At 35.7% G+C, this 25,379-nt stretch overlaps 1 protein-coding gene across 5 annotated transcripts in view; it reads left to right on the top strand.

Annotated features, from left to right (window-relative positions):
- The window catches only part of PLEKHH2 (pleckstrin homology, MyTH4 and FERM domain containing H2), a 55,527-nt gene that overhangs the window by 23,617 nt on the left and 6,531 nt on the right, over positions 1-25,379 (top strand). For 3 of the 5 annotated variants that reach the window (XM_062571900.1, XM_062571903.1, XM_062571904.1), the window contains 18 exons: positions 452-1,437; positions 2,425-2,500; positions 2,986-3,080; positions 3,715-3,859; positions 6,270-6,406; positions 7,023-7,133; positions 7,394-7,480; positions 7,951-8,109; positions 8,772-8,852; positions 11,969-12,148; positions 13,091-13,199; positions 15,824-15,936; positions 17,981-18,160; positions 20,372-20,469; positions 20,932-21,109; positions 22,876-23,031; positions 24,476-24,573; positions 24,965-25,106. In XM_062571900.1, the coding sequence (XP_062427884.1) occupies positions 452-1,437; positions 2,425-2,500; positions 2,986-3,080; positions 3,715-3,859; positions 6,270-6,406; positions 7,023-7,133; positions 7,394-7,480; positions 7,951-8,109; positions 8,772-8,852; positions 11,969-12,148; positions 13,091-13,199; positions 15,824-15,936; positions 17,981-18,160; positions 20,372-20,469; positions 20,932-21,109; positions 22,876-23,031; positions 24,476-24,573; positions 24,965-25,106 (3,131 nt within the window). The remainder of the gene's footprint in view (positions 1-451; positions 1,438-2,424; positions 2,501-2,985; positions 3,081-3,714; positions 3,860-6,269; positions 6,407-7,022; positions 7,134-7,393; positions 7,481-7,950; positions 8,110-8,771; positions 8,853-11,968; positions 12,149-13,090; positions 13,200-15,823; positions 15,937-17,980; positions 18,161-20,371; positions 20,470-20,931; positions 21,110-22,875; positions 23,032-24,475; positions 24,574-24,964; positions 25,107-25,379) is intronic. The other 2 variants (XM_062571901.1, XM_062571902.1) reach the window with 2 other exon arrangements.

Genomic DNA, 25,379 nt, shown 5'->3' on the forward strand with positions numbered 1-25,379 from the left:
TTCTTTAAATTTAATGAAGCAGCTAGATATATATACTTAGCAGCTATATATATATATATATATATGTATGTATGTTGTAAGTATGTATGTATATTCTTAGGCGTCTTTTTGCTTTTTTGAGTTTTTTGGTTTTCACGCATACCTAGTTCATTTTAAGATTTGGCTCCTCTATGGTCATCTTTGCAATTACTGTTATTTTTATTTTGGCTTTACCTTTAAATATTATAGTAAAGTGTGCTACAGTTCCTTGGCAAATAATGTTACAATTTCAGCTCCACTCAAAAATGTATAATGCCTTCTAAAGGTATTACTTACAAAATCCAGCAATATTAAATGTGCTTATGTATTTAAAATAATTGCCTACTTATTATTTGCAGACATGATAACAGAATCCTTTAGCAGTCAAGTGTGCTAAAGTAATTTTCTCATGTTCATGGTACTTCTCTTCTAGAGAAGGATATCCTGGAAACTACCTTTGCTAGTCCTGCACATGACAGCAATAAAGGTCAGAAGATATTGCCACAAAGTTCTTCTGGATCAGAGCAGAATAAAAATGTGAGAGTGAGCTATTTATCAAAAGATGTAGACAGTGACATGTCAAAGAATTCCTGCACTACTGGCAGTGACTGGAGCTCAGATGAGGATGGAGGAGACAATAAAGGATTAAAATCTAGATGTGTGTCGACTCTCTCAAGTCACACATCTGAAGAGAACACAAGGTACAGCAGACTGGAGAACGAAATGTATTTGACAGCATCTGATGACAGTAGTTCTCTATTTGAAGAAGAAGGCTTTGGTGTCCAAAGGACTCAGCACAAAAAGCTGTACTCCTGGCAGCAAGGATCCCAGAGAAAAGGTCAGAACAATCCAACTGGAAAGTGCAACTCGGACCTAAGTAAAAAGAAGGACCAAGATAGCTCTTCAGATGAACTGAATAAGAAATTTCAGTCTCAGAGACTAGATTATTCATCTTCATCCAGTGAGGCAAATACCCCAAGTCCAATTTTAACCCCTGCTCTAACACCTAAACACCCAATCCTAGCAACTTCTGCAGGTTCTCAATACATAACACTGTCAGATTCTCCCTCAAATTTGCCACCTCCAAAGTTACGGACTCCCAATGTGCTTAGTTTAAATTTAGCATTGGCAAAAAAGCATTTAAGCCAGCCCCAGCTGAGTTCTGACAGGATGTTTGGTAGAAATAGAAATGCTATAAGCATGATACGTCCATGGAGACCTCAGGAAACAGACATTGATCTGGTGGATGGAGAAGATACAGATATTTTGGAGAAAATGGAGATTGGCTCTGATGAAGGAGTGTTCACCTATGATTGCACGGAAATGCAGAATGTTGAAGCCCAGGAACCTTGTGATATGACAAAAAAAGGTGCTAGCAACAAACCTCCAACCCCTCCATTGCATCGATTTCCCTCCTGGGTAAGTATGATTATAGATACTTTTCCTCCTGAAATTAATTTTTTTTCATACTTCTCCTTTATAATTCTTCTTGTCTCTACCTTTCTCATTCTCTATCTGTTTGTGACAGTACAGAGTAATGTCTTAACAGTAGCTAAGAGGACAAACTCGCAAGTTTGATTTGAAGCACAGCATTTAAAAACATAGTCAATATTTTGGTAAATAAGGCCAAATTTTCCAGGCTGCCTCTAAGTTACATATGTCCTTTTTTATGTATACAACAAGGCAATGCTTGCACCTGTATTTATTTAATTACTATTTTTTTAACGCCAGCAGAGCCTAAGAGTGCTGGTTTTAGCACTTTGCTATAAGCAATGTACTATTCACAGTGTAGACAATAAGTTAACATAGATCAGCTATTGATTATAGAAATTACTGATCACATTTCCAGGTAGAATTTTAAAGCCATCAGTCCAAAAGAGAATTAGAATAGAAATTAATTTTTTTTTACACGAAATCCAAAATTAACTTTGTCTAGACTCATTTTCGCAGTTCTACCATCCTTTTTAGTATTCAGAGATGACAAATGTCTCAGTGTGACACCTTTGCTATGACTATATTTTAGTGCATATTTTTTCATAATGGATTTTGTTATTGTAGCTTGAGCAGTTTTGTGTTGAAAAGTTGCCTCCATAGTGGTGATCTCTGTTCTTAACATACAGTCTTCATGATAAAATATTCTCACCCTAGCTGTCTTTTGGCTCCTGATATAACTCTTAGATACAAAGGCAAGCATTGTGAAAAAAACAGTTGAAATAAACTATGGGAGTAGTAAAAGGTATAAAAAGCAAATTTGCATTTTTTCTGCTGCTACTGATGACACTATTTTATCAACCATTTTATCACATGTTTTTACTCACACAAAGACTATGGTGAGGTTAAGTAGAAGAAAAATCATTGTTATGTTTTAATTATCTACCAAAAATATCTGTTCTGCTTTTATGTTAGGAAAGCAGAATTTATGCTGTAGCCAAATCTGGCTTACGGGTGTCTGAAGCTTTCACCATGGACTCTCTTAGCAAAAGTAAGTGGTTTAGCTATTCATTGTCTCATAAACTAAAAATGCTCTTCTTTTGGTGGTTTGTAAGAAAGGATCAAATCTACCATGTTCCTCTAAGATATTTTTGTGAAGATTTATTTGCCTACTCTTTAAAATCTAGAAAATCAGACATCATCTTCCATTTTTTTCTCTTACTTTGCCTATTGACTTTGTGATTTTGCTTGCTCCACTTTTCTTTGCAATTCATTATGAATATTCTGTACTATGTATTGAGGTAGCAGATACATACATTCTACTTAAAAAAGGTTAGTGGTCATGACTGCAATGTATTTATGATTCTTAAAACCCTTGTAAATTTCAAACACCTATAGATCTCACATCTAGAACTAATCAGGATTTAGTTCACTTTTTATAGCAAAGCAGTACAATGCAAAAAATGACATTACAATTTCATAAATTGGAGGATAAAATAGGAAGATAATTTATGTACAGTATGTTACTTTTTCTAGGTGCGATTTCACAAACTTCATATTCCATACCTGGATTATATACATCTTTGATATATAAGAACATGACCACTCCTGTCTACAGCACTTTGAAAGGGGTAACTGTTGTCGCATATAATAAATTTTGAAATACCGTTAGGCTTCACATCTGAGAACTTGCTTTTTCACATTTGATGCTGCCGGGCCAAAAATGTCATAAGATCATGTTTAGAGATCATAGAGCCCCAGAGGTAATGGAAATGTCAAATATCTGGGAAAAAAAATGTTGCTGCTTATAAAATGTTACCAGCCCAGGTCAGTTTTTCTTAGGTTCCTTGCTGATTTTTTCCAGAGACTTGTTAATGATTAAACTGAGCCACATGGCGTTCAATACCGTAATTAAAAGTGTGTGTGTATGTGTAGAAATGTCTTTGTGTCGGTGCCAAGGCTGTTTATATTCAGAGAGCTAGCAGTAACTAGTCACAGCATTGTTTGTTTTTTGGCAACCTTTTACGGTCTCAAAAGACCTAAGCCTTGAGCTACCTCAGTTTGCTGTTTTAAGTGTTGGGTGGCTGAGGATACAGAGGGCATCAGGGAATTCAGCCAGATGTTGATATTTGTGTGCCAAACCTTACAGCCTGAATAAGAACCATTTCGAATGTTGTAAAGCCAGCAGAGCTCTACCACAGTATGAAGGAAATGACTGGTATCTTTCATGCAAAATTGCAAAGAATGTTGTGTTAATTTCTGCAGAAGGCAACTCAAATAAGCAATAGCCCATTCATAGACGAATCTTCAGGATCTGAGGAAGAAGACAGCTCTCGGTCCAGCTCGAGGACTTCTGAGTCCGATTCCCGAAGCAGAAGCGGCCCAGGTAGTCCTCGGGCTATGAAACGAGGTACGCAAGAACTGTAAGAACAAGTAAAATTTGGAAAGTCTGGAAAACTAGGCAGTTTGCAGTATCTTCGTAGAAATGGATTTCTTCTTAAACAACATAGGCAACTTAGATGTGGATCAAGATGTTATCTCAGTTTTCAAAGCCCAAATCTATCCAAGCAGGAGAAAAGACATTTCTCTATTGCTGCTATAATAGATGACTTCTTTTTAAGGCATTAATCTAGTAGCTAGTTGTTGTCATGAGGGAAAAGTGACATTTGTGTTTAAAGCAAAATGTTCTGTTCTATTTATTCTCTGTCATGCCAAGGATTTCCTGTGACTTTGAACTACATGTAGGTAAAATGACCTGAAAAAAACTAGTTGCCAGCAGGAAAAATATATATATTCAAGTATATGAAACAAAATAACAGCTTAACATTATCAGAAGCATGAGGAAAAGTTTCGCTACAGAATATCTGGTTCTGTCATCTCATGCAATAAAGGGTAGTGGCTGTCTTAAGATCCTGTGAAAAAACTTAGTTGAAACACTTGAATCCAGTAATGGTCTTTTTCTGATGAACACAACTCTTATAGCTCTAGGCACTTATGTGTTTTCTATATGCAAAATGAAAAGTAATATACTTCACAAAAAAATAGAATGCTTCCTCATGGGGTGACAGTATCATCTCCCTGAGAGGTTTTCTTCACTGGGTAGTGCAAGCAAGACTCAATTCACTGTTTATTAAGTGCATTAAGATCCTGCACTATACATTGCTTTGAAAATGCAGAGTGACATTATTTAGTAGTACTGGGTATGTATGTTAAAATCCCAGTTAGCTGGAGCTTCACAAACATAACACATGAGTAAGTAGATACAACCAGTAGTCCACCAGCAATTTTTCATTGTTAGCCCCAAGTGGTATTGAGGCACTGTTTCATTTCCTGTGCCTCCTGGCAGTGTCACGCAGGATGAACCTTTTCCTTGAGAGCTCTCTTCACCAGCTTCCTTAGGGCAAGGCTATACAGCCTGCCCTGCCTGGATTTCCTCCTTTACTGGATTTCTGCTACAACCTTTGTCTTCTAGTATAACACCAATGGAAAAGATCTAAGGGCTTGTCTATATTTGTCCTGTTTCCAGTGGTGTAGTTAAGTTTTCCTACACTAGTGTAAAAAGGACCCATGGTTCCTGCTTCCCTGCAGCTCCATGTCACTGAGCAAAAAACAGTGGTGTGGCTGCAGATGCATCTCGTGTTATCTGCTTGCACAACAGGAAAGGTAAATTAGCTAATTTAATAGCTAGAATCACCACCAGTTTATGTCCATGTATGTAAAATGGAACTTTTCTTCTTGTTCATATTTCCTTCTCAGTAGATCATTCTTGCATTATTTCATGTATGGAAGACTTTCTTAGCCATAAAATGTGTGGATCCATACCTTTGTTGAGATCATGTTGTTTAAAAATCTAGGCAATCACAAATTTGATTAGGAGCATTATCGCAAATTTGATTAGGAGCATAATTAGCTTACTGCATCTTTATTATAAAGGATGTTATATGAGAAGAGAAGAACTCATTCTCAAGCCCAGATGACTTACCAGAGAAATGAGAAAAGTGATCTTTTTTAAAAAATTAAATTAGAGAAACAAAGTAAACAAGAAATCTTCATTTCAATCTTAGACAGTCACCTTTCAAAATAGTACAGTAGTCAGAAAATAAGTCTATACTGAAAGGTATGCTCATGTGTTCGAAAATAATTATTTCTATGATGAATAAAGGAAGAGTTTGAATATTTATTGTTGATTCACTAGAACTGAAAACAGTGCATTTTTTTATAGGACTAAAGCTAATAAATTAAAAACAATTGTCAAATCTGAAAATTAGATTTTTTAGAAAATCTCTATATAAAAATACATAGTAATGGCAGAGTAAAGCCACCCATCTACCACTCACCTACAACTTAATTATATAGAACCTCTTAAGATTAGCTTTTTACTAAACAGGCAGTCCGTAAGAGAACCAGATACAGGAGAGAGAATGGTAGAAAGGGGCAGGGGAAAGTCGCTTAGTTTGGTTACAGATCCTGCATTTATTGTCTAGAGAATGAATAAGATGTATGGGACTAACTCCACCCTTTAAAAAGTATAATTGTATAATAGAGGGTTATAATGTATAAAAGATATTTATTTGTTTCATTCATGAGTGGCTTAAACTCAGTTTAACTGTGAAGAGAATGGGATGCAGTTATTAGCATTATGCTAATAATTTTATGGGCTGATATTTAAAAACATGTATGGTTCCTGTTGAATTTATGCTGATATTTGTGTTTGCTTGCAGATGCTGCTCAGATACTTTCTACAGGGATGTTCTGATCTCACTTGTTTATAACGTGATAAATAAAAAATACAGAGAAACATTTTTCTTCTTTTAACTCAGGTGTGTCTCTGTCTTCTGTGACCTCAGAAAGTGACTATGCTATTCCTCCAGATGCATATTCAATAGATACAGACTATTCAGAGCCAGAGCAGAAACTTCCTAAAACCTCTTCCTCATCTAGTGATAATGGAAAAAATGTGAGTATTGTAGTTAAAGAATAAGTGTGTCTGTGCTGTGTGTATATTTATATACAAAGAATGCTACCAAATCTCTATATTCAGTCTTGCTGATTCTCAGACTGCATTATAAATACCAAAATATGTCAACAGTAAGTTAGCCAGATGAAGACTATAATAATTGAGACAAGTGGAGGATAATTCTGAGGTTTCTATATAGTGAATGGAAAAAAAGGCAGGCAACTCCAGAATACAACTGACTCGTGATGAAAGTAATTAATTTTAAATTTTCCTCACAGAGCAAAACTTAGAAAGTAAAATCTGGAGTCATTATGTTACATTTTTCAATCCTCTGTATAGTTCTGGGCAAATCATTTATTCTCTTTCATGTACATTAATTAATGGATATTAATTAGTTGTCCCACCTTCATGGCATTTATCTTAATGGATGCTTATAAAAACTATGTACTTGGAATTAAAGTCTCATTAAATACTGTTATTTAGCATGTGCTTTTAAATCATTAAAGTGTGTGTGTGTATGTGCATGCATGCACATGTGTGTATTTCTACACATCTCTGGGGATTGTAGGTATATATGCATACTTCATTACTTTTTATCTAACATTTAAATAATCAGGAACCTTTGGAAAAATCTGGATATCTATTAAAAATGGGTGGTAAAGTAAAGACCTGGAAACGACGGTGGTTTGTGCTTAAAGGAGGAGAATTACTATACTACAAATCTCCAGTAAGTACATGTAACTTATTTGCTCTTTAGTATTAGCCTGTTTTTACTGAGTCTAAGGCTGTTAGAAGGAAAATAAATGCATTCCAGATGTATGAGCTATTAGACAGTAATTCAGGACTCAGTTCCTCGAGAGCCGTGCAAGGTACTCATGTCTAAATAGGAAGCGCTGAACAAGATTAATGCTTAAATTAGTTCTATAATTATTTATTGCTATTTGATGGTAGCTTAGAAGTATTTCTTTTTCCATTCTTTCCATACAGAGTGATGTAATTCGAAAACCTCAAGGCCAAATTGAGCTAAATGCATCTAGCCACATTGAGAGGGGTGATGGAAAACAAACAATTCAGGTGTCTGCTTTTCTTATTCCGTTCTTAAATATTTTTTTTTTCTTTCATCCCCGAAGTTGACCCTTTGGTCCAATAGGGAACTATAGGCTTAGAATTAATCAGTGCCCTTCATTGGAAACAGGATCATTTCAGTTTTAGAAGCTAGGGATAGAAAGCCCTAAACTTAGATAATCTTTCCTGTATTGCTGTAAAGATCAGATTTAAATAAAGAAACAAATAAAAAGAGTGGTCTTGGGAACCAGCCATTAGGATTGACTGAAGATATCTCGAAAGAGATAAAATTAGTTTTGTCCTGGAATCTTTCAGGTAAAGTCTTAGGTCTGCCTGCTATACCCGGCCATCAAATATTTCATTAATGAAAAGTGCTAGGGGAAGAATAAACCGCCAAAACTTGTGAAACTACATTGTTTAACATGTGGGGTGGAATTTATAATGTTCTTAAAGGTCAGCACTTTTCTATTACTCTGTAGTTGACCACAGAAAAACGAACATACTACCTGACTGCAGATTCTCCAAATATCTTAGAAGAATGGATCCAAGTACTACAGAATGTTCTTAAAATACAGGCTGCTAGTCCCCTTTTCATACAGCCTGAAATCAAGCCAACGATGAAAGGATTACTTACAAAGGTAGGAATACTTATCTTCCCCAAATATGCTTTACTCCAGATCTATCAAGAATAATATCTAGATGGAAGAAGCTCTACAATAAAATTAATACAAGCAAAATAGCTTTCCTGCTACTTTACAAAGTGAACAGTCCAGAAAGACTATGAACCCATCAACTTTTGGCAAAACTTTTCTTTTGATTGTTTGAGATTTGATTTGGTTATTGTTTTTGGTTTTTTGATTCACTAATTCCTGTACTGAGTTCACCATTTGCACTTCGTGATATTTTTGACATATGCATAAGCTTCTGTAGGTAGTTGATCTACTTTATTTCAGTAGAGCACTCTCTTTATCAGCATTATTCACTGGGACAGATTATTTCAAGATAGCAAGAATATAGTATAAAAGGATTTGTTTGTTTTCAACTCTACTTCCTCAGCTTTCATTGCTTTAGACTTAATCTAAAGCCAAGTGAAAAACTTAAACTGGGCCTTGGACCAAGCATCTAATGCTTTAACTCTTATGTTTGTAATTGAGTTAAGCAGTTTCAAGCATTTGTCAATTCATGTGGAGAGGAATTTGAACCAAGGTATTTATTCCAAACATCACCAAAGTTCAGAGGACATGAAATGTAATCTGTATTTCTCTGGCTGTGCTTGCTCCTAAGTGTTCTGTGATTTCAGGTGAAACATGGATACTCCAAAAGAGTTTGGTGTGCCCTAGTTGGAAAAATTCTGTATTATTTCCGTAATCAAGAAGACAAGGTAGGTCTCTTATTTGTTTCCTCAGTGAATGAAAACTACATACTGAGGAAGAATTTAATAGCAAGTTATAGTAAGATACAGATTGGCCTGGGTAATGTATACCCGTTTAATCTTGACTGCTAAACATTCAGACTTCACAGACTGTCGGTTTGCAAAGTTCCTGTCTAACAGACAGTAATCCAGGGCGCACTCATTTGTCTACTTCTCCTGCAGGATCGAATACATTTTCTGCATTTTCTCCTTAGCCAAAGGGGAACACTGGTTAGCTGACAGCTGAGTAGGACTCCATTTCTGACAGGTTTTTAAAACTCATCAGAAAAGACCTGACCCTCACTCGCTTCTGGAAGATGACATTTTTAAAGTGTGTTTGCAGTTGGCAGTGACCGAAAAATCTCAATAAATTAAATGTTCTTTTTATCCCTTGATTGACTTCCAAATCCTGTTCTTCAGTTTGTCATTGTGCCTCCACAATGCTGCAGTAAGGGCAAAAAAGCCTAGCAGACTACAGAGAGATTGTTACACTGTGGTAATAGTGGGGAGGGAATCCTTTCCGATTCCCCACCAGAATTATGGAAACAGAGCTCACTGCCTGCTGCTGAAAAGGTGGACAGAAATGAAGATGGGGAAGGCAAGAGAATATGAAGAGCAAATAATTTCTGAAGCTTAGGAAAAAATTGTTTGAAGGAAGAAAAGAAAGAAATGGGATCCAATCAGTGTTAAGATGCCCTCACAACAGCCGATATCCTGTAGGATATCATGAGGTATAAAGCTATCAAGACCTGGTTCCTCCACTTTGGGCCTGACTGAAAAGCCAAAGGACTCTACCTACACTTCTGAATATTGTCAGTCCTAATATTTCCAGACGTATTTACCTACTGAGGATGATAAAGGGACACTTCCTTGACACATTTTTTACCTGTTGCCTTGCTCCCATTGTATTGTGTCAACAAGTATCTTGACCATAGAGATTGGTCAGGAAGGCAGTCTTGGGGAGTGTACAAGAATTTGCAATATTAACACCCCTGAGATTATGAACATTTGTTTCATACGCTTATTACCTCGCTCCACCAAATTGACAGTTGATGTTTGACAAAATGGCAAAACTCCACTGAGTCATTAAAACAGCTTAAAAAGAATACAGAAAATATCCCTTGTTACTGCTATCTATCCAAATACTGGACCCAGAAATTTGTAGTCTCTGGATCAAGCTAGTTATTCGCTTTGTTATCCTTTCCTTTTCTTTTAAGTCACTTTTTAAACATTAAACTAAAGCTTGTATTTAGAACTAGATAATTTTTGTAGCAGTAACCATCCTTTCAGAGTATTTTATATTTAATTAGTCTTTGAAAGTGTAATATAGGACCAGAGAATTAGATAAATGTTATTTCAGAGTACTAGGCTCTAGCTCATTTTACAGAGATACTAAAAATGAACTGGCCTTTCTCTCCTATAAAGAAATCTCTATTTTCAAAGTATCAGAATTTACACTTCTTTATCTTGAAGATTCTGTTTGTTGACAAGCCCTTCAGAAAAATCTAAGAAGTTTGCTAGCTTTTGATGAATATTTCCTTCACATTTAGAACAAGTTTTACTGCTTTTTTTTAAAGCGAAATTGAAACTAATTTACAAGCTTGTAATAGAAGAGGAATGAGCAGAGTATTTTTTTTAAATACTACATAAGCAAAGTTTTCCAAAGTTAGTTCATTTTTAATATTTTGCTAATTAAAACCTTACTTGTTGTAATTGAATGTGAGTGTACGGAAATAAATTACACAATCTGCAGTGGTTACACAGTAATGGAATCCATTTAAGTGGACTCCTTTTAAAATGGAATTCATTTTTAAAAATCGGCCTCCGGTGTTTTGATTGAACAGTTCCACTTAGCAAATAGGTCAAACTGGACTACTTGTGTTTGAAATGGCATCTCTTGATTCTCAGAATCTATTCTGTTCAAAAAGTTCAATGTTTCAGAAGCACCACAGCAAATGCAAAATACCACATGCATCTTTAATCTGTGGAGTGGAATAAAAAGCCACCATTATGCAATGCTTTCTTCAAAATAATTATCTTAACCGCTCACCTTATCAAATCACTCTTCAAGAAACCCACTCTTGATTGAGTCAAACTTGCCACCTACTCTACACATGCATTTTCAATTTTTAAACAGTATTACTGAGAAGCTAAAGAGTCAACTTCATGTGTGTCTCACTGTTGCTGATATTTTAAGACCATTTTTTTCAGGTTTTCACCTGGAACATGTCACAGGGAAGAATCTTAATTGCACTAACAATCAACCACCATTTTGCCAAAGGGAAGCATATCCTCTTCTTTCTGCCACATCTGAACATCACAAGCAATAGGGAAAAAATAGTCAAACCTTCTTCACTGCACCATTACAGTAGGAAGGGAGAGACTTTTCTGTAAAATAGCTAGCAAGGACTCTCATCTTCTGTTAGTCCTGTCACCCAGTTGTGAAGATAGCATGCTCTTTTGAGGTTCTTCGGGGTTTCCTGCTCTTACTGGGTAGTTAACAATTACTTTCAGGAAAATTTTCCTTTGAACAGCTTTTCGTGTAGAATATTTCCTGATAAATGATCGTAACTATACATACAACATGAGGCTAAAGTACTGTGGTCTATCAAGCTGGAGAATGAAACGAACTGAGAAGGTCCACCACACCAAAAATTTACTTTTGGAACTTACAACATACCATGAACAAATCTACATACTGTAACAGTACAGTGCTGTTGTCTCAAAGGAATGATTATGATTAAGGTCCCAGGCTTGACACTGGGAATTTTCAGTTGGAAATGGACTGGAAATTCTGAAGAATTACCTCTCTCCCTATAAAACAGATTTATTGCATTAACTGGATAGAGTAGCAGACCTTCAATTACAAATTATAATTTTATTCATTGTTGGACTTTGGCACTTACCATTCTGCTGATGCTGCTTATAACAGCTGGTTTATCTGGCATTTCTTGGCAGGACATAAATAAAAAGGGGTATTGATGGCAGTTTATGTTTTTATTTCTATTTGTAGAATAAGAGATATAAAATTAGTGTGCACTGAAGGAAGAATTTGCTCTCTGACCACTTCTGATACTTACTTTTAGTTTCCTCTTGGTCAAATCAAGCTTTGGGAGGCTAAGGTTGAAGAAGTTGATAGATCATGTGATTCCGATGAAGATTATGAGGCTAGTGGCCGCAGTTTGTTATCAACACATTACACTATTGTTATCCATCCCAAAGATCAAGGACCTACTTATCTTCTTATAGGATCCAAACATGAGAAGGTAATACATTGACTTTTTTTTATTGAGTTTAAATCACATACTGACTACATGATTTAATCTAAATCATAGTCTGTGACTATGGTGCCTTGATATAAAGATTTCCTAAAGAGCAGGGGAGAGGGAAAGGGGAACTGAAGTCAAGTTACTTTTTTTAGCTGTGCCATCTACCTTGTAGTTTGAAATAATAAGCAATGAGCAGGTCCTGCTTCATGAACATTGATCCAGATTTGTCTGAGAATCAGTGCTAACACAGATAATCTTTTTTAAAATATCCAAAAATATGCAGGTTTGCCTACATAAGATGATGGCACAGAATACATGCTTTAAATTGATAATTTTGCTCATTTTTCACTGATTTGCGGACAGGTGTTTAGCAGACCTTCCTGAGAAGTTTTGGGATAATGTTATCCATTTTCATTGATAACTAACTTTACAGACTACCTGTAGGGAAGACTTCCATCACTGAAGTAAGAGAGATGGTTAAAAAATATTTATTATTATTGTTATTGCTTATTTTTTCTTAAGTAACCTTGTAGACTTTAGTTTGATTCCTGACCTACAGCCCAAGGTTATCAGGATCTAGCAGTGATAAAAAGACACTTATATTAGCTTGCTAAAGAGGAAAGTGAGAACAGCCTGCATCACCTAGCCATGATTTCTGAGGGTAAAAGAAAGAAAAAAAGCCTTGTTCAGTCTTCTTCACTTAGTATTTGTAACATAGGATAAGCATCAGTACAGGTGCGAAAGTAAAACAAAGGGCAACTCCTCTGGCCTTCAGCAGGAGGCAGTGTTTTGAGTTGAGAGCAAAATCTCAATGAAGGAGTTCCTTCCAACATTCAGCTTCCGATTTAATTCCTACAAAAACTGATGTTTACTACTTTTAATGCTCTTGAGAATCTGGTGGAACAAATGAGTGGGCTGTTTGGTGTTTTTCTATTTTAGGACACGTGGCTTTATCATCTGACAGTTGCAGCTGGAAGTACCAGTGTAAATGTTGGATCTGAGTTTGAACAACTTGTTTGCAAATTATTAAATACAGAAGGTGATACCAGTAAGTTTATTTCTGTTTCAACAGACTAATCTTTTAATACTTAAAAGTTCAGATAATACTTATCCTAAATTGGTAAGGCAATTTTTTTGTAATAAGAAACAGTAAAAATTACAGTACTAGGCATACCTTCCAGATCTCTTAATAAACACATGTATGTGGAATTAGGGTTTTTTTGGTCAATGTAAAGCCATTAACCTTTTTGCTAGGTTTACTTTTCTGATGACTTACTTTCTATGCCAGCAGAGCTATCCACTCTGTAAAATAGGACTACTGACAACTTGCTTTGTAAAACACTTTCAACAGGAGTGACAGCACTTTGAATACCTACTCTGAAGTATTATTACAAAATTATTAACAAAGTTATGCCTATTCTTGAATAAATACAACTATCTATGCCTTTTTTCTGTAAGACGTTGAAATCTGTGAGAATGGAATTTCTACTTGAGGTCAGAATTATTTTTATAACAGACCAAAGTAATTTGGAAAAGTTAATAGATGCCCAACTCTCTTTGTTATAGCGGGGTTTTTATAAATGCCACTGTATACCACTAGGTATGTATGCCTAGTGCATTTCCAACTTCTGATCCCTTATACTATGCAGAAAAGGTGTATCATGAAGGAAGAATATAGAGCTCATATTAACAAGTTTTCCTTAACTATATGTAATATATAGTTTTGTTTAGGAAAGTTTTAGAATACACATTTCTTGTATAACCTCTTGAGTTAGCACATGTCAGTACAGTTTTGAGCACCAAAGTCTTTTCAGTTCAAAATACACTTTTATATGCCTGTGGTAAAATGAAGGCTCAGGCCTCTTTTAATTCATCTCTGGGGACAGCTCACCTTAATATTATACTAATCCCCCCTAAAATTGCCATCCGTCACATCCCATGCTGCTATGGATAAACTAGTAGCTTCAAAAGGAGAACAGTGGTAATATTCACCAGATAGATTCGCCAGTAGAATCAGAACATCCCCACTTTGCTCTGGATCTTAAAGACAGCAAATACTGTTTCCTTGTCTGCAAGAAACTGGTTTTCAAATTCTGAGTCTTAAAGACAACAAATGTTGTTTCCTGATCTGCAAGAATCTAGCACACTGAGGACTTGTCCTGCATACTCTTACTCAGATAATTATTCCTATTCTCATGCAAAACCTCCTAGATATTAGAGGAACTGGTCTTGAGATCTTCTACTGTTTTGAATAGTCTCATAGTTTGTAACAAAAGGCAGATAGCAATCTTTTAGACTCAATCTCACTCTTTGAGATATAGGTACTAAAACTTAGAAGCCAGTTTCCACTACCACATAGGGTGTAGTTGTGAGTTTCAGCAGAAAGAAACTGATTTAATACCCAAGAGTTTTAGCTCGCTGAGAATCTTTATTGACCCCACCATATAGTGAGGCCCAAAGAAGTCATAGAGTGTAAGGAGAGGGAGATGACTCTACCTCGGCAATGTATCTTCTCAATATTGCTATACTCAGTCCAGGTGGACTTAGGCACATGTAAACTGTGAAGGGATGCAACAGTTCTGTGTGAGAAAACTCACTTTACCTAACAGAACAAAAAAAAAAAAAACAATACCCCTAGAAGTAAAAGAATTTTTGTTGTCATTTCTTAAGACAGCAAGGTTCATTTGATTCTGTTCCCCATGTATGTCTGTCTCCTGCTCCCACAGTAATTTTTGAAAATAATGATTAATTTTAGTTAGTTGTATTAGTGATCTAAAGATACTTTCTTTCTTGCAAGTGTTCTGAAAAGAAGCACCTGGGTAGGCAAGAGATTCAATTAATGCCATCATTGACAGAAACACCACATTGAATCCCCAAAAATCTGGAAGATTTTCATTAAATACAAAATAGGAGTATTTTATTCTTGGGTTATGAATCATGATGAACCAAGCAAACAGGAGTTGAAATGTGTTGTTATTTTTCTTATAGACTCAAACAACTTAGTATTTCTGTTAAAGTGACTTGCCTCTGTACCATTTCAAGCAGCAATGTCATAAAATCAGGAAATAGTTCAGTCTATGGATGGGAAGACATCTTAGGGAAGAATCCATATTCTCAGAAGCTAATTGATTTAGCAAATTGGACTCTTCTAATACATGTAAGAGCTCAAAAGTTTTAAATGTGGAATCTTTAAGAATATTAAGTCTGTGGAAAGATATTGGACCAAACATTTAAAGAAAAATTGCAACTGTGAAAAGAAGATGTACTTACTTATCTTCCTGAGTCACTATTTAATGAGATGATAAGGTGCAGTCATGCTGAAGGTAACGCCTTTTAGTGATAAGTCAGATGCTTACAATCTTTAAAGATACTAGAGCATCTTAAAATAATAATAATAAAATTTAAGTTGTAGTTGTTTGTGATTACCAAAATAGGCTCTAGAATGTCAAATGAGAAAAGTAGTGTTTTGGTGTGAAAGGTATACTTCTAAAGTATTTCTGCAATTCACTCCAGAATTATCAATGCTTTAACAGTGAGCCAAATGATCCTTGAGCTGTGAAGCTTGTTGCTAAAGCTTGTCTAATATTTTGTTTCTCTTTGAATGATGAACCAAAGTTTAAATTTACTATACTGAATTATTAATTGCAAGAAACATATATTTTATCTGTTCAGCTTCTCAGATTTGGAGACATCCTACCCTTTGCCACAGCAAAGAAGGAATTGCTTCCCCTCTTACAACATTACCATCAGAGGCCTTGCAAACTGAAGCAATTAAATTATTTAAGGTAAAACCACTGTAAAATGCCTTTTTAATTTTGTGCATATTTTTGGCTTACTAGAGATGTTCAACAGATCTGAAAAAAGTTTACCCCTTTATCTTTAGTAGAGAGATTAACTGGTGGGCAGAGAGTAGCAGAGGGTCCCCACAGTATCTCACCAAAGTCAGTCAAATTTAGTAAGAACAAAAGTAGGTGACAGTCTTGTTGCAGATGTTTTTAATCAGCTATAGTACAGAAGACATTTTAAAAATCTGAAGAAAAACTAGACAAAGCCCATTTCTCTAATTTAAGCAGACATTAATTCAAATTGAGATAGAAGGCAGACATTCTACTGTTCTTTTTTAAAAAAGAAAACATTCTTCATATGAGTAGCAATTCAGTCTTGAAAGATTGAAACAAAATGAAAAATTATAATTACGTATTCTAATAATATAAATAGAGAAAGTATTACAGAGTAAGATTCTTGAAAGTATTTCACAACAGTTGCTCACTTTTAAAGATTTTCATACACCTTTAAAAATGCATATATGTATATCTCACAGTTGCAGTGAATTGGCTTTATGATTAAGAGAAGTATAGTAATTCATAACTGCTGTGCTTCGGCTAATTGCATCAGCATTTTTGTGTGTAGATAAGAACTTTTATCTTTCCTGGTAAAAGGCCAGATGGTTGATAACTATGAGGAGGAAGGTGCTGCAATTCCATTAATCTTACTTCTCCTCTCCTATGCTAAACCAAGTAAAACCACTCCTGAACATTAACTCGGTGTAATTAAGTCTGTGCATTTTCTGTACATTATATTCTGTGCAATACATTACAATTTGGAAGGCATAGTTCTTGGATAAATGAACAGTCTCCACAGAGACTGCACAAGTTCCCTACAGCATGAACTATCTTGAGAATTTTGATGTAATGGTCAGGATCTAGAAAGGAATTCAAGACAGGCACCATATGTTCAGTCATGGTCACTTAAAATCATAGAATGCTTGTTCGTCTGAAACATCTGAAGCACTTTAAAGTACTTCCATTTTATTTTCTGCAGTGCTACAGCATGAAAATTTAAATTTATACTTCCCTCATAATAATAAACCAATGTCTATCTGGAAATATCTGGAAATTCTGAAGAATATTTCAGATTTAATTCAGATCACAGACATTTGCCTAAGAAAAAGATGGCTCATGCAACTTTTATTAAAACCTTGTATAAATCAGTTTTAAAGTCAGGTAGAGAATTGATTTAGAAACAGAAAAAGGAATGTTTCCTTTATTTCACTGCTGGCAAAATTGGTCCTGTGCATCCCCATTGTTTTTGCATAGACTAGAAACAGGTTAAGTTTCCTTCCATCTCTTGTATTTTGTCTATATCCTTTGAAAATTGGTCTTTAAGCACCTATTTCAATAAGTGAATTTAGTTATCATAACCAAGAGAACTATTGCGTAGACTAAATGGAATAAGCGATATATAAGCTTTTTTTAATACAGCTCTACCACCACTCAACTTTCCCTTGACAGTACCAGCAATAGGAAACATTATGCTTATTCACAGTAAAAATAGCAGTGAAAGCCAAGAAGCAAAACAAATACTTATGAGTCATGGTTTTCTTATTTGTGCATATTCTGCCCTGTTGTGCTCATTGTTTACACAGACGTGTTGTATACTGGCTGTCACTGTGAGCTGTCTACCTTGGATTTTAAACCCAGGTGGCAGGGCCAAGTTACATTCAGTATGTCCTTAAATTTGCCTAACACTACAATGGTTCCAGCTCTTACTACAGCTCACTCTGGTCAGATATTTGCCTTACTTTATCTTTCCCAATCTTAAAAAGCAATGCATTATTAAGAGCTATTTTCATCTTAAGTTGTTCTGTTAGCTTTTTATCCATTCTGGCCATTTTTAACCTCTTTTAGCAGCGACAGCATGGTTCTCTTAGTCTATTGATATACTGATTAATTGCAGCTTTAATTCTAGCATATTTTTATTATGCAAAACCTCTAAAAGATTTGTGGCAGCTTCATATATAAACTCACTAACTTATTATTTTGTATCTAGACCTGCCAGTTGTTTATAAATGCCGCAGTTGACTCTCCTGCGATTGACTACCATGTATCTTTGGCCCAAAGTGCTTTGCAGATCTGCCTCACACATCCTGAACTTCAGAATGAGATCTGTTGCCAGCTTATTAAACAGACTAGACGTCGACATCCACAAAACCAGGCAGGACCAATACAGGTAAGCTGATACTTGTCTTAATGATACCTAGCTATTACAGCAGCAGGAAGGGAACTGCTGAGATGGTTAAGAATGGCAGAGGGATCTGCACTTCTGCAGTATCCACTTACTTAAAATCAGATAAAGAACTGAAGAACATCTCATTTTTAAAGGCTGGGCATGCAATTGGCTGCCTTCAAGTAAAGCATTATTAAGTAAGACATAATGTATGGAACCTGATTCTCCTCTCTTTTACTACGTCTTTCTGAAGATAGGTGCTGCATCAGGAAGTGTGGCAGACTAAACCACATGACACATGGGCCTACAGAAATGTGCAAAAAAGCTGTAGTGAGCCCTTCTGTGGCATGTCAGATATGCCCAATTTTTTGATAGATGTCGTCTTTTATTGTCTCAAGCTGTTCTGCACATATCCTGCATGCCAGATAATCACAGAATCACAGAAAGGTTGTGATTGGAAGGGACCTTTGGAGATCATCCCAGAGGGAGTCCAATCCCTCTGCTCAGGCAGGGTCACCTAGAGCACATTGCACAGGATCGCATCCAGGTGGGTTTTGAATATCTCCAGAGGAGGAGACTCCACAACCCCTCTGGCCAACCTGTTCCAGTGCTCCGTCACTCTCACAGTAAAGAACTTTTCCCTCATATTCAGGTGGAACTTCCTGTTTTTCAGTTTGTGCATATATACTTGTAATTCTTCACCTTGGTCCATTGTCAGCCATCCAGTCATAGCCAAATGTGTTACAACTAAATGAGTTAAAACTCAGATTAAGACAGTACTCTATAATCTGTATAGCATTAACAGAATTGGAACCACAGTGCATGTGATGTAGCAATACGTACAGAACTAGGAGATGAATGAGAAAATGAGAAAGGAAATTACCATATTAAGGCTTTTGTAATAGAAACATTTTTCTCCTCAGACTTGCCAAAGAAAGTAGGATATGGCCAGTAGGCATGTGTATTATCTAGAAATTGCCTATATCATGAGTGTGACCAGTATGTGCATCAGACCCAAAAAGCTTTCATGAGAGATACAGTGTGTTGATGTCAGTTAGTACGCACTCAAGTTACATACAGCTGATCAGTTTAAAGTAAGGATAGTCCTTTGTTACTTTTTTACCCCTAGTAAGGCCTTCTCTCTATACGGAAAAACAAATCATTGCCATCAGTAGTGGCCACCACTGTCATGATTATTAGGGTTAATCTGCTCAGTAAAATATTTGTAGCCTCACACGATTTTTTAAAGTTATGAATTAATTAAATTATGCTGTAGTCTCCCATACTTGCTTCTACTACAATGTCTTCCTGAAACAAAGCTGATGCTATCCTCCAACAAAGTGGTAGTATCCAGTAATAGGGTATATCTGTGCTTGTGCTGTCAAATTTCTGTTTGATACAGTGCAAGTTGGATGAACTAGCACTGGAACAGGTTGCCCAGAGAGGTTGTGGAGTCTCCTCTGGAGATACTCAAAGCCCGCCTGGATTTGACTAACATGCTCTAGGTGACCCTGCTTGAGCAGGGGGGTTGGACTAGATGATCTCCAGAGGTCCCTTCCAACCTTACTGATTCTGTGATTCTGTGAACTAAATTGCTGATCAGGTAGAAGAATTCTGTTTTCTAAATTCTGAACTGAACCATTGGTACGAAAGTGACAAAAGTAGTTGCAAAATTAGTGAGTCTGCACCCAGAGTACATGAGAGTAGTGTGTACAAATTGAGGGTTGTAAATGTATTCTGAACTATGAGAATATACCAAAAAGATTTAATAACTGTTTTTTCAGTAGTTACTGTACACTTGGTAGGAGGAAGACATCTTATGGGTTATATCATAATGCATGTGAAAAGGAGAGCTGAATTAAAATCACACAGGTGTCCTCATTTCTTAGTGCTTGACTTTGCAGCCTTAATACTTTTATCCTGAATATTAACTGCTCATTATACAAACTGAGCTACTCTCCCATTTACAGCCTCCAGGTAAACATGCTGTAAAACATGTTTGTGTTTACACAAGTAAATAAAAAGAGAGCATTTTTGGCCTTCTGATGAGGTAACATCCTCATTTACTCAGCTTTTTCTCTGTTTTTTTTTTCCTTTCAATTTACAATTATCTGTTATTTGATTTGGCACAATAGGCTGCAGTGCTGGCCAGCAACCACAGGAAGTCTTACTTTATAAGATGTTTAAAACAGTGAATGTCTTCCTTTTGTCCAGGGCTTGCAGCTCTTGGCTCTCTGCGTTGGACTCTTTCTCCCCCAGCACCCATTCCTTTGGCTTCTTAAACTTCATTTAAAGAAGAATGCAGATTCCAGGTGTGCCTGAGTATCATTAACCAGCTAGATGGCTAATCTTTCCTAAATACCTTATTTTCAGTCTTTTACTTAATGTTTAAGAATTTTACATATATGTTAAAATACGTTTTAATAGAATTGTACCCCAGTGCTACTAAACTATTGTACATGTTATTTCTGTACATCCTCTTTTTTTTGGAAAATATTCTGCTATGGAATTCTAGCTATATGTTGCAAAAGCATGAAACCCAAAATAGAGCAGTTACGCTCTGAGCCATGTTCATCTTTAGCACAACTCTGTGGGTCTCAGTGGACTTGTGGACTTACTCTCCTTATAAATCCACATGGAAAAAATGCGTTGGAAATCGTACAGTGAAATCTTCGTACTCCTCCCATTTAGCTTCTCCTGAGGGATTTACTCACAGTTTACTGTCCTTTCAATTACTCCTCAAGAAATGCCTTATGTCTTATTTTCTGTCACAGGACTGAATTTGGGAAATATGCAATATATTGTCAGCGCTGCGTAGAGCGTACCCAGAAGAATGGAGACCGAGAAGCCAGACCTTCCAGAATGGAAATCCTTTCAACCCTTCTGAGGAATCCCTACCATCATTCCCTGCCCTTTAGCATTCCAGTTCATTTCATGAATGGCATATATCAGGTAATGCCAAGCATAGCACAAAATCTAAGCTGTCCCAACCTCATGTTATTAGCATATTCATGGAGCAATATATCAGAAACAGAATTATAGTGTTAAGATAAATATGACTCAAGTTTTATCCTGTGCCAGTATTAGCAACGGAAGGCACAAAGTACTTGAATCACATTTAACCAATTTTGACAAGCATATTTGACAAAGCAGAGGTTTGTAAAAAAAGAAAACATTTAAAAGAAAAAAATAAAACTTAAGAATGTGAAATATTAAAGTTCTGTTTCTTATTTAATCTGACCACCAGATGAGTGAATTGGACTGAAGAAAAAAGGAAGGTACTAAATTCCTTTTATCAGAAATCCTGAAAGTCAAATATGTCACTAAAGGCCTGAAAGCACATCTATGACTCCCATTAACACTCACTGAAGGATAACTGTATTTGTTAGACAACAAACACAGCTTCATTCTTAACTCTTTTTGGGCTTCATCTGTCAAAGGCTGTAGGAGACTTTCTATGGACTTCCATACATACTGGTTCAAGTCCTGATTTGTGTTTCTAACAGTGGGAGCTGGCTGAAAACAGATCTTTAACAATTTACAGTATTCCTATATAGAAACTGACATTTAAAATGAAATTAAAACTGTATTGAATAGTGTTTTTATCACAGAAAACTCCCTTTTTTTCTAAGCCTTTTTAATCACTGTTTTCCAGTAAAACAGAAAAGTCAAAATGTATTTAAATCTTCATCATAGAAAGTTTCAAAGCTGAAGTTTAAGATAAAAAAAGAAACTGGTTATTTATTTATTGATTGATTGATCAAAAAAGCATTCTTCCAAGGCCTATGAAAACATGTAATTAAAAAATAAATTACTTCAGTGGGATAAGCATTCTTCAGTAAATAACCATTTACAGTGGTATTTAAAACTCCTGTATTCATCGCTAATGCTAGATCCAGCAGTACTGTTTAAATTTCCACCAGTGAGAAGCCCAAAATAGAAGGATTTCCAAGATCCATTTTTCAAGACATTTCTTTCCCAATAATAGTAAAATGCCTTCTTCAATATGCCAAATACAGCAAAAAGCCCTCAGAAAAGAGATATAAGTGAACAACATGCTAATATACTAGTATTGCAGACAAAAAATTAGAATTGGGGAAACAAATCTTAGAAGGCTGTATATGTTCCTGACCTACATAGTACTGACCCAATGCCACAAAGTATTTCAGAACTGCCAATAGGAAGATAATTAATATCCTTCTGAAGTTGCACATCTTGAAAAATGATTAATAATCTTACTCGTTTCAACTTCCTATTGAGAAGTGTAGGAAATAATAATTTTCCTTCTTTTTGAGTGGTGGTTGCCACAGAATCTCAGATACTAGACTGCTTTTTGTTGAATAAATTCAACAATGTAGTAGATGTAAAAAGCCCACTAGTATAAGCAAAGAAATTAAAAATTTGAAAGAAAAGCATTTTGTTAGTGACCTTTAATTTCATAAACAAAATGCAATAGGTACTACAATCATCTGAGAGATTAGTAAATTTTTTGGTGGAGAGAAACTCCACTAAATTGACTTCATATGCAGTAAATATCGTACTGTAGACTTTTCCAAACCCTTAATGAAAATTTTAAAGTTCCAGTGACAATAAGTTATTCATAGCAGATAGAATGGGTCTTCTATCCCCATGATTATTCTAGAGGTATATTACCATTCTTCAAAATCATAGATTTTTTAAAGTTTGACAGCAAAAAATGTTTTGCATTTTTTTTTTAGGTTGTTGGCTTTGATGCCTCAACCACAGTGGAGGAATTTCTGAACACCCTGAACCAGGATACAGGAATGAGGAAGCCAGCTCAGTCAGGATTTGCACTATTTTCTGATGATCCCTCTGGCAAGGATATAGAGCACTGTCTTCAAGGGAACATCAAGGTAAACAAGAGCCTTTAATGAGCTCTACATATAAAACAACAAAATATCTTCATTTTACAGAGCTCTTTTCTGACAATATAAAGGAAAACATTTGCCAGGCTGAAAACTGTATTTTTTTTCTTTCTCATAACATAAAAGGAAAGATCAAAAAATACCATTTTTTCAATTGCTGAAATTCATTCAATGAAATATATTTGAAAGCTTTGCCTGGGAGACTGATATGAGTCATAGAAGTAACAGATGGAGTTAAAAGAAGAAAATAACCTGTTACTAATTGCAGTCCTTTAAAACCAAAAAGCAATTGCAGTCCACTGTACATTTAGAAATGTCAGTTAGCATTTCTAGTATAGTCCCAAAAGATGAGCATTTGAAGTCAAAAGAGTCAGTGATACTGGGGCAGGGATCCTAGGGAGGAAAAAAGAAAGGGTTCCTTATGTAAATACAGAACAATTAGGGTTCCATTCAGGAAATTTCCAATGGTTGGCTTATTGTTCTGGATTCTGAAGTTTTAGTTCCCTCTACTGTTAGAATTAAATGATTTACAGTAAAGATTGGCAAAAAGCAATATAATCTGTTTTAGTAAAATATTAAATATTTTCCTGGGCTCTTAGCAACTAATGAATAACAAACTCTTTGAGCTTCTATCGAATAGTATTTTGCAGCCTTTGGCCAATGTTCACAGCTGAGTTCATTTTGAGTCACAAGGGAAGGTACATCCAGGCCTTAGTGACAAACAAGCAGGTCATCACAATCTTTCCCTTCTAGAAGTAATTACAGTATGGAAAGCAAAACATAACAAAAAAATATTTATTTTCTTGGCAAATGCAAAGATTGGAATTTCCTTTGGAAGCTGTTCGCATTACTACTTGCAGAAAAGGTCTTTTATGAAAGAATAGTGACATTAAGTGCAGAAGGGCGCACAAAGCCACCATGCTGCCTCCTCCCCATCTGCCTTCCTATGCATGTACACCACTTGTCAGAATGCACTCTTCCTGCATTATAACAAACTTTGTGCAAATATTATAATGAACTGTCACTACAAAGGACCTCAAAAACTCCGGTGTGCAACAGAAAGAAAAGGCCAAGATCAAAGCATTTAATTATATAACAACTCGCTCTGTATAATTATGTATTCATTGGCTGTTGCTATATTAAGTACCTGGGCTTTTCATATAAGCTTGTTATGGCTCCTTTCCAAAGTTAATGTGTGTGTGGTAGGATAAACAAACAACAGAAAAAAATAGCTGTTAAACTAAGTCAACTTAGTCAACTAAGAACTGCTAGCAAAATATAACTGTCAGTAAATTTAAAAATTCAGGCTATTTAAGTTCGTGGTATGTCATAAGGAAAGAATATTTAAATAAGTAGGCAATTTCATTCCAAGGTGCTTTTTTTTTAAAGATGAATACATGGAAAAGTCAGCTTTGTGTTGCTTTCCTTCTAGATCTGTGACATTATTTCAAAATGGGAGCAAGCCTCCAAAGAACAACATCCTGGGAAATGTGAAGGCACAAGGACTGTCCGCCTTACTTATAAAAATAGGTTTGTAATAGCAACTATAACTTCTCTGCCTTGTCCTAGGGATTTTTTTTATTATTTTTTATTTCTGGAGAGTTTCTTCATCTGAAAGATACTGTCTGACTCAGAACTTGAAACAGAAATACTAAATGGGTATAACAAGTACAACATTTTTTAAATGATAGTTAATTTTTTCTACCTAATAAGATGTGATCAAGGTTGCTAAAAAAAGAGAGGCTACGCTGAACTCAAAGTGAAATTAAGTATTTACCCACTGGTTTAAGTACAGTTGTTGTTCTGGTAATGTATGTTGATGCTGACATAAACATGTCACATTGAAAGCAGATACTGTTAATCCTCATGGTTAATGCATTTCCCCCATCTTCTCTATTGAATAACTTTCTGTCTTCTGTAGGCTCTACTTTGCAGTTCAAGTCCACGGTGAGACAGACAGAGAGAAGCTGCTGTTAGTATATCAGACAAATGATCAAATAGTCAATGGACTTTTCCCTGTAAACAAAGAACTGGCAATGGAATTGACAGCTCTTTTAGCGCAGGTAATCTTTGTGAATAAATAACAATAAAATAATGACTCACAGAGCAGTTTTACAGATCCAAAAACTTAAACAAATAAAGCAGCTGGTCCAAGATTGTTTGATAGTCAGTGACCTCTGCCTTTTAAACCTGACAGTGCAAGAATTCGATTGGGTGGGAGGCTCTGCAGGGCTAACTTACATACTTCAGAGGAAATCCTCTATGGCATAGACTGCTATTGGCATCAGTATGGATAAAATATTTGTTACATCCTGTAGTCAGGCCGTCTTTGATCA

This window comes from Rhea pennata, chromosome 3 (genome assembly GCF_028389875.1).
Source record: "Rhea pennata isolate bPtePen1 chromosome 3, bPtePen1.pri, whole genome shotgun sequence".
NCBI classification, from domain to species: domain Eukaryota; kingdom Metazoa; phylum Chordata; class Aves; order Rheiformes; family Rheidae; genus Rhea; species Rhea pennata.